Below are 16,115 nucleotides of genomic sequence, written 5' to 3' on the forward strand. Positions count from 1 at the left end.
GTCAGATTTTACCTAACTAATTAAATGAGCAACGCTGACAATAAACGTCAATAAATTAATTTTTTTATAAACATAATTTCTTTTCAATATTAATATACATATACCGTACCTTTTTTTTTTTGTTTATTGATGCGTACATTAAAAATTAATGCAGCACACGAAAACAATTAAAATTGAATAAATTCTGAATTGCGGTTGCGCACTTTTGTTTGACGAATGTGCAAATAATTAACACAGATGCACATTTCACATTACAATAGAGCGGCACATTTAAATTATGTGCTTATAAGTATACACATATGTGTATGTATGTGTGCCGAATATTAAAGAATTTTAAATGGGACAGAGCTTAAAATACAAATTGAAATCTGAGCTGCTGCAGGTCAAATTAATTAAGCTGCATCAAAATAAATAATTGAAGCTCAAAAATTGAAAGTTGAAAAAAAAAATTAATTGATATATATATTCCATTATTTTTTTTTTGCAATTAATTGATATTAGATATTTATAGATTTACATTTGCTGTCAAAGCTCAACTTGATTTATGTTTAATTTATAATTAAAATTATTTGATAGTGATTTTGATTTATTTCTTACTATTTTATTTATTTATTTATTTAATTAATCTTTTATTTTTAATTTCTTTATTATTTATTAATATTATTATTTTTTTATTTATTTATTATTATTTGTATTTATTTATCATTATTTTTTATTTATTTATTTTATTAATTTTTTTATAATTTAATTTCTTTATTATTTATTCATTCATTTGATTTTAATTTTTTTTTGTATTTAATATAATTTAATTTAGTTTTATATGCAAAAATATATTCCAGATTCTCTATTTTTATTATCTAAACTGTAATCAAGACTCATAAATAATTGTTGTCAAACACACAAAAATTGTTGAACGTATTTTCAATGCATATTTGATTACAATTTTGTTTTACTTAGTTTTAATTTTTCTCTCTAGCTTGTGTGCTAGCTTTTGTTATTGTTTTATTTTGTTGGGTTTTCCTGCCAAAGCAAACATTTAATGTAATTAAAAGCACACACACACACACGCACAACAATGCTATTTTGTGCTTGTCGATTCCTCTATTATGCGCTCCGGCATTTTTGTTTATTTTACTAATTGAAAAATTAAACGAATATTGGCACATAACTCAAAAGGCAAAAAAATTAAATTAAATTAAATTAGCTGATATGCTGGCTAACATATTGTCTAATATTTGCTACAAAGGCTTTTCATTTGCAATTTTTATGTAATTTTATTTTATTTGCCGGCCGTTGATTTGTCAAATATTTGCGGCCCACTTTAGTTCATATTTATTTAGATTGCAAAAATATTTTTTGTAGTTTAACAAAGTGCATTATTAATATAGGATAATAAAATACATGTATTTAAAAATATTTTTGTTATATATTTTTTATATATGTAGAGCGTTAAAACTTTGCTTAATTGCATTACAAATAAATTTAATTCTCACCTGAAAGCATGACACTTTTTAGTAGCTGAGAACTTGTCGTTGCTTCTCTTCGTCTGGCACTTCAAGCTGCCTCTTAGGTGCAGCTAACTAACAACAGATGGCGCTAACTGCTAGACTGCTGGCATTTTATGATCTGTCTCAGCTGACTTCAACTCAATATAATTGAGAGTTAGTTACCCTTTGCATACACCATTATACACGAGCTCATCTGTTTCATTCAGCCTCTAATTGAGGTGCCTCTCAGCTGCAGCTAACTAGCAACAGATGGCGCTAACTGCTAGCCTGCTGGTATTTTATAATCTGATATAAGCTAACCCACAGCTGACGCTCTATTGCAGCTCATTGCTCAGTTCTCTTCTGACTTCAACAACTAAATATTTATTTGTCTAGAATTTTCTGCCTTATTGGAATTTTCTCTTGCAATAGCAACAACTGAACGAGCACGAAATGGCGTTTAGCTGCAGTTCTCTTTTAGAACTCAATTTATATTTGGCTTTTAGTTTTTTCCTCGTGATTGGACCTTTCCTGGCGCAAGCTTTTTCACAGTCTATAACAATGCATAGTTTTACGAGCAGCGAACTGCTCAAGTTTTTCCATTGAGTAAAAGGAATTCGCCAATATTATTATTTTTATGATTTTGATTGTTAGCTTATGGTTCAGTTTTGTCGGCAAATTTTCATTTTGCCATAAGTTTTCAATAAGCATAATATGGCAAACTTCACGTTTTTGCTCAAACTACGGTTTATTTCTTTTGAAGCGCTCGCATTTTCCTATTTTCACAGCCAACGGTTACCTTTGAGAACTTTGTTTGGCATCAACTTGTTTGTTTCAGAAAGGAAAAAACAAGTTGAAGTACGGCATTTCTTTTTTTTTTTTTCTATTCGAGTTGCTTAACGTGGCTCAAACACTGCTTCCACTTGTTTAAGTTATTTTGCTCAAAGTTTCGAGAATAAATTAAGTATATTTAACATAATGTTGTTTAACATTATTATATAAAATCTTTACTCTTATTCATATACTGTATTTTCTGTGCTTTCTTGTGGCATAAATCTCTAGTTGGCATTCCTTTAGCATAAGTTTGTCAAGGCAATAAGGCGAACAAACGTTTGCCAATTACAGAGTCTATAGAAAGCACAGCTTGACTAGACTTGAAAGTTCTACTCGAAGTAACATTCACAATATTCCCATATATCTTCGGTATATATGGAAGTCATATAGCTGAAATCTCAACTTAATTTAATGCCAGCATTCATCATCAACTTTCCTGTCACGAATTTATATGTGAAAATGCGACAAACCGCAAAGAAAAATGCCAATTCAACTGCAAGTATGTGTGCGTGTGCGAAAGAGATAGATTGAGCCATGTGAGTGAGATGGACAGACAGAGAAATAGTAACAAAAAAAAGAAGAAAACCGAAGAGAAGCATAATTCATTTGAAAGCGGACACTGCATAGCTGTAGCAGTTGAGAGGTTGCTCTGTTAACGAGTGCATTCAACAGAGTCTGTGGCCGTGGCAGCGTCTACGTCGACGGGCGTATTGAGGGCGTGGCTGGGCAGTCACTGCTCCTGCTGCTGCTGCCGGCAGAGGCGACCATTAAGTGTGCATAAATTTTCATTTTACACGCACAGAACAAACGAATGCATATAAATGTCGTTCAGCCCTGCCATGATAACAGCACATACACACACACACCCACACACGCACACCGAAACGAGCACACACGGGATGCAAACACACACACACGCTCATGCAGATACAATTCCAATAAGAACTGAACTCAATTATATGTAAATTATCAGTCTGTGCAACTGCAACTGCAACTGCAACTGCAACTGCAACTGCCACTGCAATTTCCAATTTCATTTCACTTCCTGATTTCGCTCACCATATGCTGGCCCCAATACGATTATTAAATAATTTCAATGCCATTTAACATTCAATAATAAAGTGTGTGCGAGCATTTAACACAGAGCTTAATAAACTTTTCATATTCACGCTTGCGGGCCGAGCTCAACGATTATTGCAATCGAGTTGACTTGAAGAAGGAAGTTAATGGTTTGTTAGTTTTTCGTTAGGAATATAAATTTGTAAATGTATAAATTTGTAAATGTATAAATATATATATAAATATATATAGATATATACTTTACATATATTTATTTTTTTTTTTATATGTACTCTAGCAACAGCAAATTTAATGCGCTTTGAGTTAAATTTTTTCCAATATATTTTTTTTTTGTATTTACCTTATTTAAATACAGAGAGCAAATATATTTGATTATATGTATGGGTACAATTTTTCAGTATTTGTTTATTTTCATTTTTTAGCTTATAGGCAGTCTGATATTATATATTATGCTTATTTCGTTTATAAATTAAATCTTTAAACAAAAAGTTTAAGCTTGCCAAAGGCAAAATAAATTATGCTGATTTGTTTAACAACTCGCATCTGCCCCAAGCTAAACTGTATATTTGATTTTAATAATCGTAAACTAGACTTGATTCTATTTACATATACAATAATATAAAAATTATAAAAAAAAAACTAATAAAAATAATAATAATAATAGTATAATATACAAAATAATAAACTAAAAAAAAAAAAATAATAATTATACAAAAATTATATAAAAAATACAAATATATATATATATAATAAAAGGGATATATATATAAAAAGGGACTATATATTTTAAAAATGTATATATATATTTTTTTTTTAATTCAAATTTTTTTTTTTATCTTAATGTATATACATTTTATTTATATTTACATTTATTTGCAACTTAATGAATCCGCTTTTTATATATTTTAAAATTTAATTTCCATGTATAAATATATATTATGTGTGATTTATTTGCTTTGTAAACTTTTATTTAGTTTTTTTCTTTTATGTCTCACGCTTTGCTTTGCTTCGTTTAATACACAATTTTCTGTGTGTCGCACGCGGCGTATACGTAATATATCAATTCAACTGCTGCCGTTGCTGCTGCTGCTGTTGCCGTTGGCTTTCGAGCTGATTTCACTTCCTTTTCGGGCTGCAATTATTGTGTTTTGGCTCCCTCATGTGTCGTCTAAATTGTCACTTAAGTGTCACGCAGTTGCTGCTTCTGTTCGTTCTCCGAACTCTGTGCGACTGCGACTTTGACTGTGCCACTGCCTGTGGCACATACATTGGAAATAAATTTGAATGCCACATCTATTAGTGCCGCTTGCGTTGTGCTCGTACAACTGTGGCTCTCTCTATATTCTGCTGCTGCTCCTACTCCTGCTGCTGCTGTTCCTACTCCTACTCCTCGTATTTATGCTGGTCCCACTCCTTCTGCTGTTGCTGTTCCTCCTGCTCCTGCTGATGCTGGTCCCACTCTTGCTGCTGTTACTGTTCCTCCTCCTTCTGATGATGATGCTCCTACTCCTACTCCTCTTGCTGATGCTGGTCCCAATCCTCCTGCTGCTGCTGCTCTTACTCTGCTTCTACTCCTGCTGCTGCTGCTCGCCCTACTTCTACTTCTCCTGCTGCTGCTGCTCTTCCTCCTCCAGCTGAGGCTGCTCTTACTCCTACTCCTGATGCTGCCCCTACTCCTCCCCCTCCTCCTGCTTCTGCCGGATACGTGCATCTAATGAAGCTTGCAACAGACAATGCCAGCAGGCAGGAACAACAATCGTCCGCTTTGCATTTTTCAGGCAACTTCGTTTAGCATTTGTGTTTTATCAACATTCTGTTCGTTTCGTTTCGTTTCGTTGTGTTTTCGCAACAGATTGCCACAAAAATCGACAGCCAGCAAAAAGAATAATGCAACGTGGGCGTGGTCCATGGCTTGATTTGCATTGACAGCGCTATGACAAAAATTTGCCCCTGCCATTGGCTGTATGACCTCAGCTGAAAATTGACGAGACCTTCAATTGATGTAATCGAATAATGAGTATGGCAGATGGGAGAGCATGCCAGCATAAGCTGTGACCGAGGGCAACTTAGTAATCTTTAAGCTTTGACTAAGTTCAGTTACAGTCGAATCTGCTTCTGATTGTATGAGAAATGTGCTTTAGAAACCTTTTAATATTTGTGAACTATAATAATAATATAACTATAATAATGAACTATACTTATATACAATAGATATGCTGATCTTAAAGATCAAGTTCAACACTCAGTTTACGCCACTTTAGCTGCAACGGATATCGTTTTAGCTTTAATCAGATTATGCTATTTGCTGCTGGCCACGCGGCGTATGCGCAATATAATATTATGCCGTTATCTAGTTGAGCTCTTGCAATGCATATTTTATATATTATTTTAAGAGCACGCAGAAAGTTCGCTGTTTGCATGCAATGCCTGTTGTTGTCTCCTAACACCTACGCCCACCATCTGGTGCAGCTCCAGACAAGGCAACGTCTGGCTGGGTGCTTGGCTGCTCTGCCTGGACTCGCAGCCATTTTTATCTCGTTGCGGCTCTCGAGTGTCAAAGTGAGTTTAAGTCCACGCTACGTCTCCGCCTCCGTCTCCCCCTCAGACGCCTTCTGCAGTTCGTGCTGGAGGCGCTGCAAACTATTATAATGGTGCTGAATGCCTCGCACCAGCAACGGCAACGGCAGCGGCAACTGTAACTTGGTGATTTCTTTTATTTCCCCATCTCTCTCTCTCTCTCTCTCTCTCGCCTCTACACAGAGTGTTGTATAGAAATTTGTTTTACAGCACCCTGGTCTGGGTCTAGCATCCGTGCAACAGTCTGTTCTACACACATGACAGCGTCGCATATAGCAAATATTTGAGGCATTCAAGATTTATTCGTTTCCATTACTAGTGCGGCGACTAGTGGGCGGGGTCGTTGCGACTGCCTCCAGTCTAAAGCTTGGATTCCCATCCACTTAGTGCGCTGCATTGTGCAATATCGTAACTGCTCTCCATAGTAGTTCGGCTGGCTGGCTGGCTGCCTGGCAAATCCATATGTAAATACAATCCATTGCAATCCATTATTGTTTCTCATTTTGAGTGTTCAACGTTTGCTTTCAACATGTTTGCCCATCGATGGAATAGTCGGTTCAGCTTTAAGAAGTGCATTCTGCACATACAGAGAGAGGGAAAGACTCTCTCTCTCTCTCTCTCTCTCTTTCTCTCACACACACACACATGAGCTTAACACATAGTAAGTGTAATTATGACATTGTACTGGCTCGGGCTTTGTAATTTGAAGGTCTCTCACAAAAGAAAGCAACGAGCAGTGCACAAAATGACAAGAAAACTGAATGCGAATTAATGCTTACGTGTGTGTGTGTGCGTGTGTGCATGTGTGTGCGTGTGTATGCGCGCATTGTAAAACCCCAAGTATAATGGGTGTCTAGTCAGCTGGAAGCGCATGATTAGATAACAAAACACATGATATAAGATGAATTCCTTTTATTGGGCTAATGCTGCTTGAATGCTTACAAAGTTGCATGAGAATTGCATAGAAGATGTGTTTGACAGTTTAAAGAAAGTGGCATAGAAATATAATATATAGAGATGGGAATTGTGTAAGGAGTAATTTTAAAGGAAGATAGTATTGGTAGGAGAGTTGCATAGAGAGACGCTTTTGATGAAGAGAAGTAAACTGAAAAGGTCTCACACTTATATCAGATCAATTTTATTAGAGCTGCTATTAAGTATATCTAAAGATCTATCAAGAAAGAAACGGAGTGATACGCTCTACCTGCTGCATTTACCGCAACCAAAACTCACTCAATTCGACACCCTTTATACTGGGCGAGCGCAGCAAGGAGAAATGTGTCGTAAAACAAAGCAAGGTTCACAAATTTATTATGCTTGCATAAAGTGCAGCCCGAAAGCTAGGTAGGTAGGTAGGTGGTCGAAAAAGCCAACAAATAGTTTGCCAAAGAATGGGAACACTTAAAAAGAGAAGCAGAGAGAAGGGAAGTTGCATGTAATTGCCCTGGCACTCAGGAACAGCCCGCATTTTAAAACATTTTTTTTTCTCCTAGCTCACACACAATCAAGCAAGGCAGAGGTAGAGACAGGGGCAGAGGCAGAGGCAGAGGCAGAGGCAGGCAGAGTCACTGAGCTACACACTATATATGCACATATATTATATACATACATTCTAGCTTTCATACATATATTTGTATGTACATATTTCAACTGCATTTTCTATATTTTCCTTCCTCTCTTTTAATGCAAATTTGCGTGCTTCGGCATTTCAGTATTCGGGAAAATCTGCCATATATATTCATGAAGAAGTTTATTTTTTAAATAAATTTGCACTGCATTCATAAATGAATAAGTGTTTCATTTGAATTTTATTTAGAAATTTGATGATAGCGCAAACTGCGTTAAACGTTTAACAATTTGGTAATATTTATTTTTATTGTTTATATTATTTGATTTATTTTATGTATTCTTGTTTGAAATGACTTATTATCTATGGTTCTGTATCATTAATTTAATCATATTTTAAATTCAAATTTATTAATTTATTATTTTTAAGAATATTTAGTCATGTTTAGGGATTATTATTAATTTTTTATTTTATTATGTTTATTATATTATAGTTATTATTTATTTATTATGTATTATATTATTATTTTATTTAATTATTTTTGGCTAATTATGATTTTTTAAATATTAAAACTGCAAGATTTTTGTAAAATATATAATCTTTATTATTTAATATTTAAACATATCTATTTAAAAACTTTAATTTACTATTTTTATTATTTTTTACTATAAACTATTTCTTATTTATTATGTAGTATTTATTTATATTATGTATTATTCAGAAGTTCCATCGTTACCGTGTTCACAAATTTCAGGTTTCATTTTTATCGTAACCGCTCTTATCGTAAGCCCTTTATCGTAACGGCTGTAGCGCCAGGCCCTAAATGCAGTCTGTTGCAGTCATGCATACAAATCTGGCAGCAACTTGCTAACAAATTGAACGGCAAATCAAAGCATTGAATTTGTTGGCATTTACATGTGAATTGCTAGCAATTGGGTTTTGGTTTTGGTTTTGATTTGAGAAAAACAAGCTCCGAAACAAAAAGCAAAAAAAAAAAAAAAAAAAAACTCTTGAAAAAGAAAAAAATATATAGCTGCCTGTAGGCATTTAGCCAAACATGCCTCTATTTAGCTTTGACTTGAACCTCTTGGCTCTGAGCTGCATTTAATGGCGCAGAAAATGTGGCAAGTGCCGCAACATGAGCCAAGGGCACTGCAGTTGCTTCCCCATTAGAATAAGCTGCTTAACAAACATTAAGCAGCAGCTTAACAAAGTTCCCATTGTTAATGCGAGAGCCTTAGAAAGCGATATGCCAAGAGATGTATCCATACTGTCAAGATATTGATACATACATATATATATAAACATGACAGGCATTTCCTACACATCATATACACATTTAATATTAATATATATAAATCATTTCAGCTCTTAAAAAGTTAACAGTGCTCAAATTCCTTGAATGCATTGAGAATTTATGAGTTGTTCACAATTCCAAATTGTGTTTTGTGGCTCAGATTAGGGGCGCAAAAATTCATTCATTATTTATTTGCATTCGCCAAGAGTCGCTCTCTCATAATTTGATTTAATTTTCTTTGCATTACAAGTTTTTCCTTTCATCATGCTCATGCTCATTCTCATTTTCATTCCCTTTTTCATTTATGTAGATTTTTAGCTATTCATCGCTTCGATATCTTTATTTGCCCCGGCCTCAACTTTTGATCTACTCGTATTTCTATTGAACACCAAATCATTTTTGCCCACATTTTTTTTACGCGCTCTTCTAACAAATTTTCAGCTTAATTTTCCTTTATTTTTTTGTGCATTTTCTTTTGCATTTCCGTTAAGCTCGTTAGTCAGCTCAAAATTTGCGTAGTTTTGGCCACGACTGATGCTGCCACTGGCATTGCCTCTGCCTTTGCCACTCCCTCTGCCTCTGCTGTAGCTGATGATTCTTGGGGCGCTTCAACAATTTTCAGCTTTTACACGACATTTGCTACGCAAACAAAATAAACTGAATGCCACAAGCTCCATGGATCCACGTTCACAGTTTCGGGGGCTAGAATAATGGGCGCACTTGTTCGCCATTTGTTATGCCACAGGGCTAGCAGTTTGTGCCTCGCTCTTGACCATTAAGTAACGCATAGCTCGGACCGCAGGGGCATTTACGTTTTGGGGGCACCAGAGTGCACGTTAGCTTTTCGGGGCCACTGTGAACGATTACATTCGGATGATGTATGCGTCTCGTCTAGTAGCCATTTGTTCTATTTTTTTCCCCTCTATTTTTCTGGTGATTTAGTGGCCAAAAATGCGATTTGATGTGCTGCAGCGATAATAAAGTTTTCAGCTCTTTAAAATGCAGCTAAAGTGGAGCTTGAATATGATTGATTAGAACTGGAATCAATTAGACTATAAAACAAGTGATATTTAATGTAAGCCTGTAAGCCTGCAAAAGATTTGGCTAAATTATATTGTAGAAAGTTTTCTGCTTTAAGAGCCTGAGAAATAAATGCGCTTCGGCTACTCATGGAGAACGTTTCACAATCTTATTGGCCTCAGCCAAATATCTTATCAGAACATTTTCTCTAGCATTTCCGCTTAGCCTTATCTCGTATTCTCTTGGATCACATTGATTGCGCTTCAATCAGAAGGCTTTAGCGCAATCAAATGTGAATGTGCGTAATGCAACAGCTGCTGAATAAACAAATGGTTTCTGGTCGTGAAATGCGATGCCGCATAATTTGGCCAGCAATGAGCGAACCTAAGCAGACGCAGATAGCCAGATAGACAGCTAGACAGACAGGCGAGAGACTCTGGCTGGAAATTGAATTGAATTGCACAACAAACGAGGCTGCTTGTGGCTCGTTGAAGTGTCAACGAATGCATTGAAGTGTGATTTTTGGGGATCGAAAATCAAATTTCAGCAATGGCAATACAATACGGCTGATGGCAGCCAGGCAGACTAACTGTCAGCAGGACAATATACTATAGTATGTGAACGATTGGCATTTTTCAGCCAGAGCCCCGAGCCGCACACAGAGGCAGAAATAAACAATTCCAATTTCGAGTGCCAGCTCTGATTGCAGCTATTGAGCTAGAAAATGCTTGACAACTGTCAACACAAATGCATTCACAATCTAGCCAATTGATTTACTGCACGTGTGTGTGTGTGTGTGTGTGTGTGGGATTTGGCTATGCCTTTGCTGCTCCTTCAATTCTCATTATGACCATAAAATATGTATGCCAATTAGCTGCTACAAACTTAGTTTATTTTAATTATGCTCAAAACAAAAGCAAACTTCTGGCCACAGCTGCAACTCGTAAGCAGCTCACGGAAGACAATCCTTGTTGACAGTCGTCGCCAGGCAACCAATCAAAGAGGTTTACTTCAGACTTCTCTGACTGTGGCGAGGCGAACTGAGGAACTATGTTTTAAATTTAATGCTCAAAGACTCTTTATGATTAATAATGCGAAGCATTCAATATACTTTTTTGCTACCGGTTTCAAATGTTTATTAAAAAGTTTGTTCAATGAATGTTTTGATTTTCAATTTAATAAGGCAACTTTTAAGCGCCTTGAATGATTTTAGTCATACTATGATATATCTTATATAAAAGTAGTATATTTGCTTTTGATAAATATATTTCCCACTTAGCTTTTATGTTCTTTATTGTAGTTTTATATGTTTTATATATGAGAAATATAAAATGTATTATTTATATTTATTCTTAATTAACTTAATTAACTTTTTTTTTATGTAATATATCTATAAATTTATAACAATCTTTTTTATACATATCTATAATTATAGCTATTATTTTCTAATTACCTTTTCCTTCAAATTCTTATCTACTTTTCGAATATATATTATTTATTTATTTTTTTATTTTCTTATTCAATTTCTTATCGTCAATTTCAGTTTCAGTTCTTTGGTGTTTCACATATTTTATTAAATTTGAGCTCTGATAAATGCATATAGAATACAATTCAGCTACATTATTTACCACTGTGCCTTGTTGTGGCAATTGATGCCGGAAATTGTTGCAGCTATGCTCAAAAAGCGTCCTTTGGTGGCAATAGAAATGGCTGCAACTTAGCGCAACACAACTTTCGTATAGAAGCAGGGACCACCTGCTGCAGCCGCTCCTACGCTCCTTACAAGCCCCAAAATTCCAGTGGCATCCTGCAGGATCCCCAGTAAACGACGTACATTAATAATGACTTGCAAGAAGCGCCAACAGTTTGTGGCAACTGCCTTTGACCTCACGACGCTGCCCCATTATTGTCTCTCTAAAAGAAAGGCAGAGAGAGTGAGAGTTAGAGAGGGGCAGAGCTGGAAAATCGTCCGTCGAGACAGCATCATTAGTCAAAGTTGTTTTCCGCCCAGAATCATGAAAAGTAGCTCGTAAAAAGCTTACCGGCAAATAGGATTGCAAGATGAAAAATAATAAGAAAAAACCCAAGCAAACTTGGAAGGAGTTGAGCTGAGTTCGGTTGGGCTGGGTTGGGTTTGTGTTTGTCCTGAGAAAGTACCTGAGTTGATTAGCATGATTAAAATTTTCCTAATTATTTGCGCACTCAAAGAAAAACGAAACAGCCACAAAACTTTGTTGCGAGTCGCGTGGAGATGGGTAAAAAGTGCTTGTAGCATTAATCAACAGGTGTAGACCTTTTTGCTGCTCAGGTTGACAACAGGAAAAGGGTGGATAGAGTTCCACTAATGACTTGCTTTTAGTTTTGTACTCAGTCGAGTCTTAAAGATTTTCTTATTTTATTTCCAACTGGGAAATAGTAAGATCTTTACAATTAAATACAATTTAAAAATTACATTGTTGTATTTTTGCATAATGTCATAAACACATGTAGCTGTCTATGGGATATACATAAATCTAGTTTCAATTTGCATGCTAATTAGAATTTGTAGTGGAACAATGAGAAACTGTTTGACGAGTCCAGAGAAATGTCATATTTTACGAATTGAACAATTAGATAAGACAAAACAATTGTAATCAAAACTGGCATTTACCGATTTATATGCGTATACAACTTCCGATTCACAACTCGATAATTGTTTTATTATCTCTTGAACTTGACCCATACTCAGACACGGTCCAACTAACTTAAACAAACAATGTATTCCAATAAGATTGCTGAGTGTCGCGAGTCGCAGCTCTCCACGTTTGTAAATGCTTTAAATACATACATACATATGTATGTGTTGGTGATCATTTCAATGAAAATATCCGCTCTCCTGCTCTCTCTCCCACGGTCTCTCGCTCTTTTTGCTGATTTCTTTTTATTTGCATTTTTCTTTGGTGGATTTGTTCAATTCTCTCTGAGTGGCGTTCTTCGCTATCGCTCTCGCTCTCTCTCTTTTTCTTTTGCTCTAGACTACCTGCAGAAAGATGACTAGTATTTGCCTCCTTACAGTGGTATATATTGTGTTATTTTTGCTGCATAAACACGTTTTACTTGTCTACGAAAAATTTATTTTGAGATTCATATAACAAAAAAGTGTTATAAATAGATATACATATAATTTGTTTATAAATGCATATCAATTGCAATAACATTAACCATTCAATTCTCTGCAAATTTAAAGTGCTCATTACCAATGTACGCGTACTTTTTAGGCTCTCTGCGCTCACTTAATTTGCGCGCGTTCTTCTTGTTGCCACGTTCGCTCACACAGCGCCTCTCCATCTCTATCGCTCTCATGCTCCAGCTGCTATGCTCTTGACATGTCAGCTTTGCCGCCTCAGTTCGATATTTGCTGCCGTTGTGCGTTGTACGTGGTACACGTTCCCTTTGCTGAATTATAATTCGTAATTACGTTTTTTGTGGACTGCGTGGTGCCAAGCATTAAACAACAACAAATTAAATATAGGCAACGCAAAAGAAAGTGCATTACAAATCGAATTGAGAAAACAAGCTATTGAATTCCGTCGAGTGCTTCAAGTGGTATTTCATATTCCATTCGTCGCGTGAGTAAAAAACCGACAACGTCTGAAGCGCGCGCTCTCGCTGTGTTGCTTTCTCTCTTTCTGTCTCTCTATGCTCTCTATAATGTATAAATGCCTGTCTGGCTGCTCTCTTCGTTGTTTTTATGCCGCTATTTGTTGTTGTCCATGATTGTCGCTCGTTCTATCTGGCTATTTCTACCTGTCAATGTACATACTTACATACCTGCACATATCGTATCTCCCAGCCATTTATCACAAATATGTACTCCCATCAGAGAAAACATCAATTCAATTTTATAGCAACGTTTTCCGCTTTATTGTCTGACAATAGGTAAATGTTTGCTTAGTCGTGTTCGGAGCCTCTCAATTGCAACGCCGGCAGCGCTCCTCAAAAAAAAAAAAAAAAAAACATAACCCATCAAGCATCAGCATAAGATAACAAAGTGTAAACTCCTGTGCCAAGTCAACTAACGTTCATCTAAAATAAAAGTGGTTCATACAAATGATATTAAAAGCAACATTTTGAATTCGATTAACCCGCCACGTTAACGTTTTCTGTAGATACTCCTCAAGAAGAAAAGAATTCGCACAGTTCTTCTGAAACTTGACGTCACTGAACGACGCATACATATGTACATCCATACATACTTAAATACCTTCCATACATACATATGTTCCATTCCAATGTGATGTGTGTTTATGTGTATATCTAAAGATATATATGTATGTGTGTGTGCATATCTTCAGCTGGCATACCACCGCATGCTGTTGATCGCTCCAATTGGAGTGAGTCTACATTTTGTCTTATTGGAAACATTCTTCGTGACGTGCTCCGAGTTAGCGAAACAATTATTTGTGCGCCCTGAGCTTTCTCATAGAAGTGAAACTCTTAATATGAAATTGATGAATAATAATGCGATAGGCGCTTATAAATATCAATGTACGTGTGTTTTTGAGAGCTGTCAATGACCCACGGCGTCGCCTGATTCAAATCTATTTGATATTTTCTTATCGATTTTTTTTTTTGCTAAGATCAATGATAAGAAAAGCGTTCATAAGGAGTTCCATTGTTATTCAAATGATACATTGCATATATAGTTTTAAATATATTTTAAAATTATATGTGTCTGTATTCGCCTTTATATTTCATTGCCATGAAACATAGCAAGCCTTCAACATGCATATCAATAGCCATTACGTCAAATTAAATATGGAAACGTATTATTAGCATTGTTTCCGAAGAATTGCCTGCTGCTACTTACGACACTTGTGTATAAAATAATATTTATATATGTATATACATACATGTACACATATAAATAAAATTAAAAAATAAAAAAAACTCTCTTTATACCTATGTATATTTATAGTAGATGCATATGCACCTTTTATATGATATTATTATTCATGTTCGCATCTCGCGCGTGACCAAAGCTCTCTCACAATTAAACAAATAAATACTGATAAAGAGTAAAAACTACCCTCGACGCAGGGTCCCTGGGCAAGAGGCGAAGTTTTGATTAGCGTGCTATTTTTGTGGTGTCGCCTACATTTGTTAAATGTCGAGTGAGTGGGTCCGGAACCCGCACTAACGATAACAATTCATCTCATCGACGTCATCGTTTCTGCTTTATCTCAAAATGATTGTCATCAATACGTCCGACGTAAGTGGCATTTAATATTTGGTTCTGGTTATTGGTTACTAGTTATTGGTGCTGGTTATTCTTTATCTTTAAACTAAATACCCTGTAATCAGTTGATTGAATAATGTTGCTTCTCAGTTGTCTACTTTTTATATACTCTATCTCAGCCCTGTCTGTCTCCCAATACTTCACCCAAAAATAGTGTTGTTATACCCTGAACCCATTGAAAATGGGAAATCAGGGTATAATGGTTTTGTTAAAAGTATGTAACAGGCAGAAGGAGGCGTGGCAGACCCCACAAAGTATATATATTCTTGATCAGGGCGACAAGCTGAGTCGATTTGGCCCTGTCCGTCTGTCTGTCCGTCCGTCCGTCCGTCCGTCCGTCCGTCCGTCCGTCCGTATGTATGAACGCGTCGATTTCAGAAGATATAAGAGCTAGAGACTTCAACTTTTTTTTAAAATGTCCGTATTTATCACGCGGATATCGAGTTTATCACTAAAAAACGATAACTCATTCCGATACTTTTTTATCGATAAAAAACCTTATCGAAGATCACTTAAATAATTATATCTCCTACATCTTTCAAGCTAGAGTCTCCAAATTTAAAATGTACATAAAGATGTATTTTATACAATTTCGGTTTTTGTTAAAATTTACCCCCCACCTCTAAATCCACCCCCTCACCCTCATCTTTGTAAAAGTCGTATATCAAATACTAGAGACTTGTGCTTCGGTATACACATACATTTTAACATTATGATTACGTTCTGAAAGTTTCATTACGATCGTACATCTAGAAATTAAATTATTCAACAAATAAGTTTTCATTATATTGCCAACACTGCAGCGCAACCCAAGTGCAATCGCCTGTATATGTGAGTGTGTGTATATGCGTGTGTTTGTTTGTATGCGTGTGTGTGCGTGTGTTTGTTTGTACGCATGTGTGTGTGTGTGTATGAGTGTGTGTTTGAAATATCAGTTTGAAATATCAGTTGCTTGTAGGGTTCAGGGGATCTCGT

The 16,115-nt window shown here is 35.7% G+C and overlaps 1 protein-coding gene across 2 annotated transcripts in view; it reads left to right on the forward strand.

Annotated features, from left to right (window-relative positions):
• Positions 1-16,115, forward strand: part of SPoCk (secretory pathway calcium atpase) — a 59,285-nt gene that overhangs the window by 26,747 nt on the left and 16,423 nt on the right. The window contains exons 1-2 of one of the 2 annotated variants that reach the window (XM_089259345.1): positions 13,781-13,894; positions 14,820-15,113. The exons of the other annotated variant lie outside the window; for it this stretch is intronic. Coding sequence (XP_089115471.1) covers positions 15,090-15,113 — 24 coding nt within the window. The 5' untranslated portion in view covers positions 13,781-13,894; positions 14,820-15,089. Of the gene's footprint in view, positions 1-13,780; positions 13,895-14,819; positions 15,114-16,115 lie in introns of those variants that run through there. 2 annotated transcript variants of the gene reach the window in all.

The sequence above is a fragment of the Drosophila navojoa genome, chromosome 4 (assembly GCF_054131105.1).
Source record: "Drosophila navojoa isolate 15081-1374.11 chromosome 4, UAZ_NAV_1.0, whole genome shotgun sequence".
Lineage (NCBI taxonomy): Eukaryota > Metazoa > Arthropoda > Insecta > Diptera > Drosophilidae > Drosophila > Drosophila navojoa.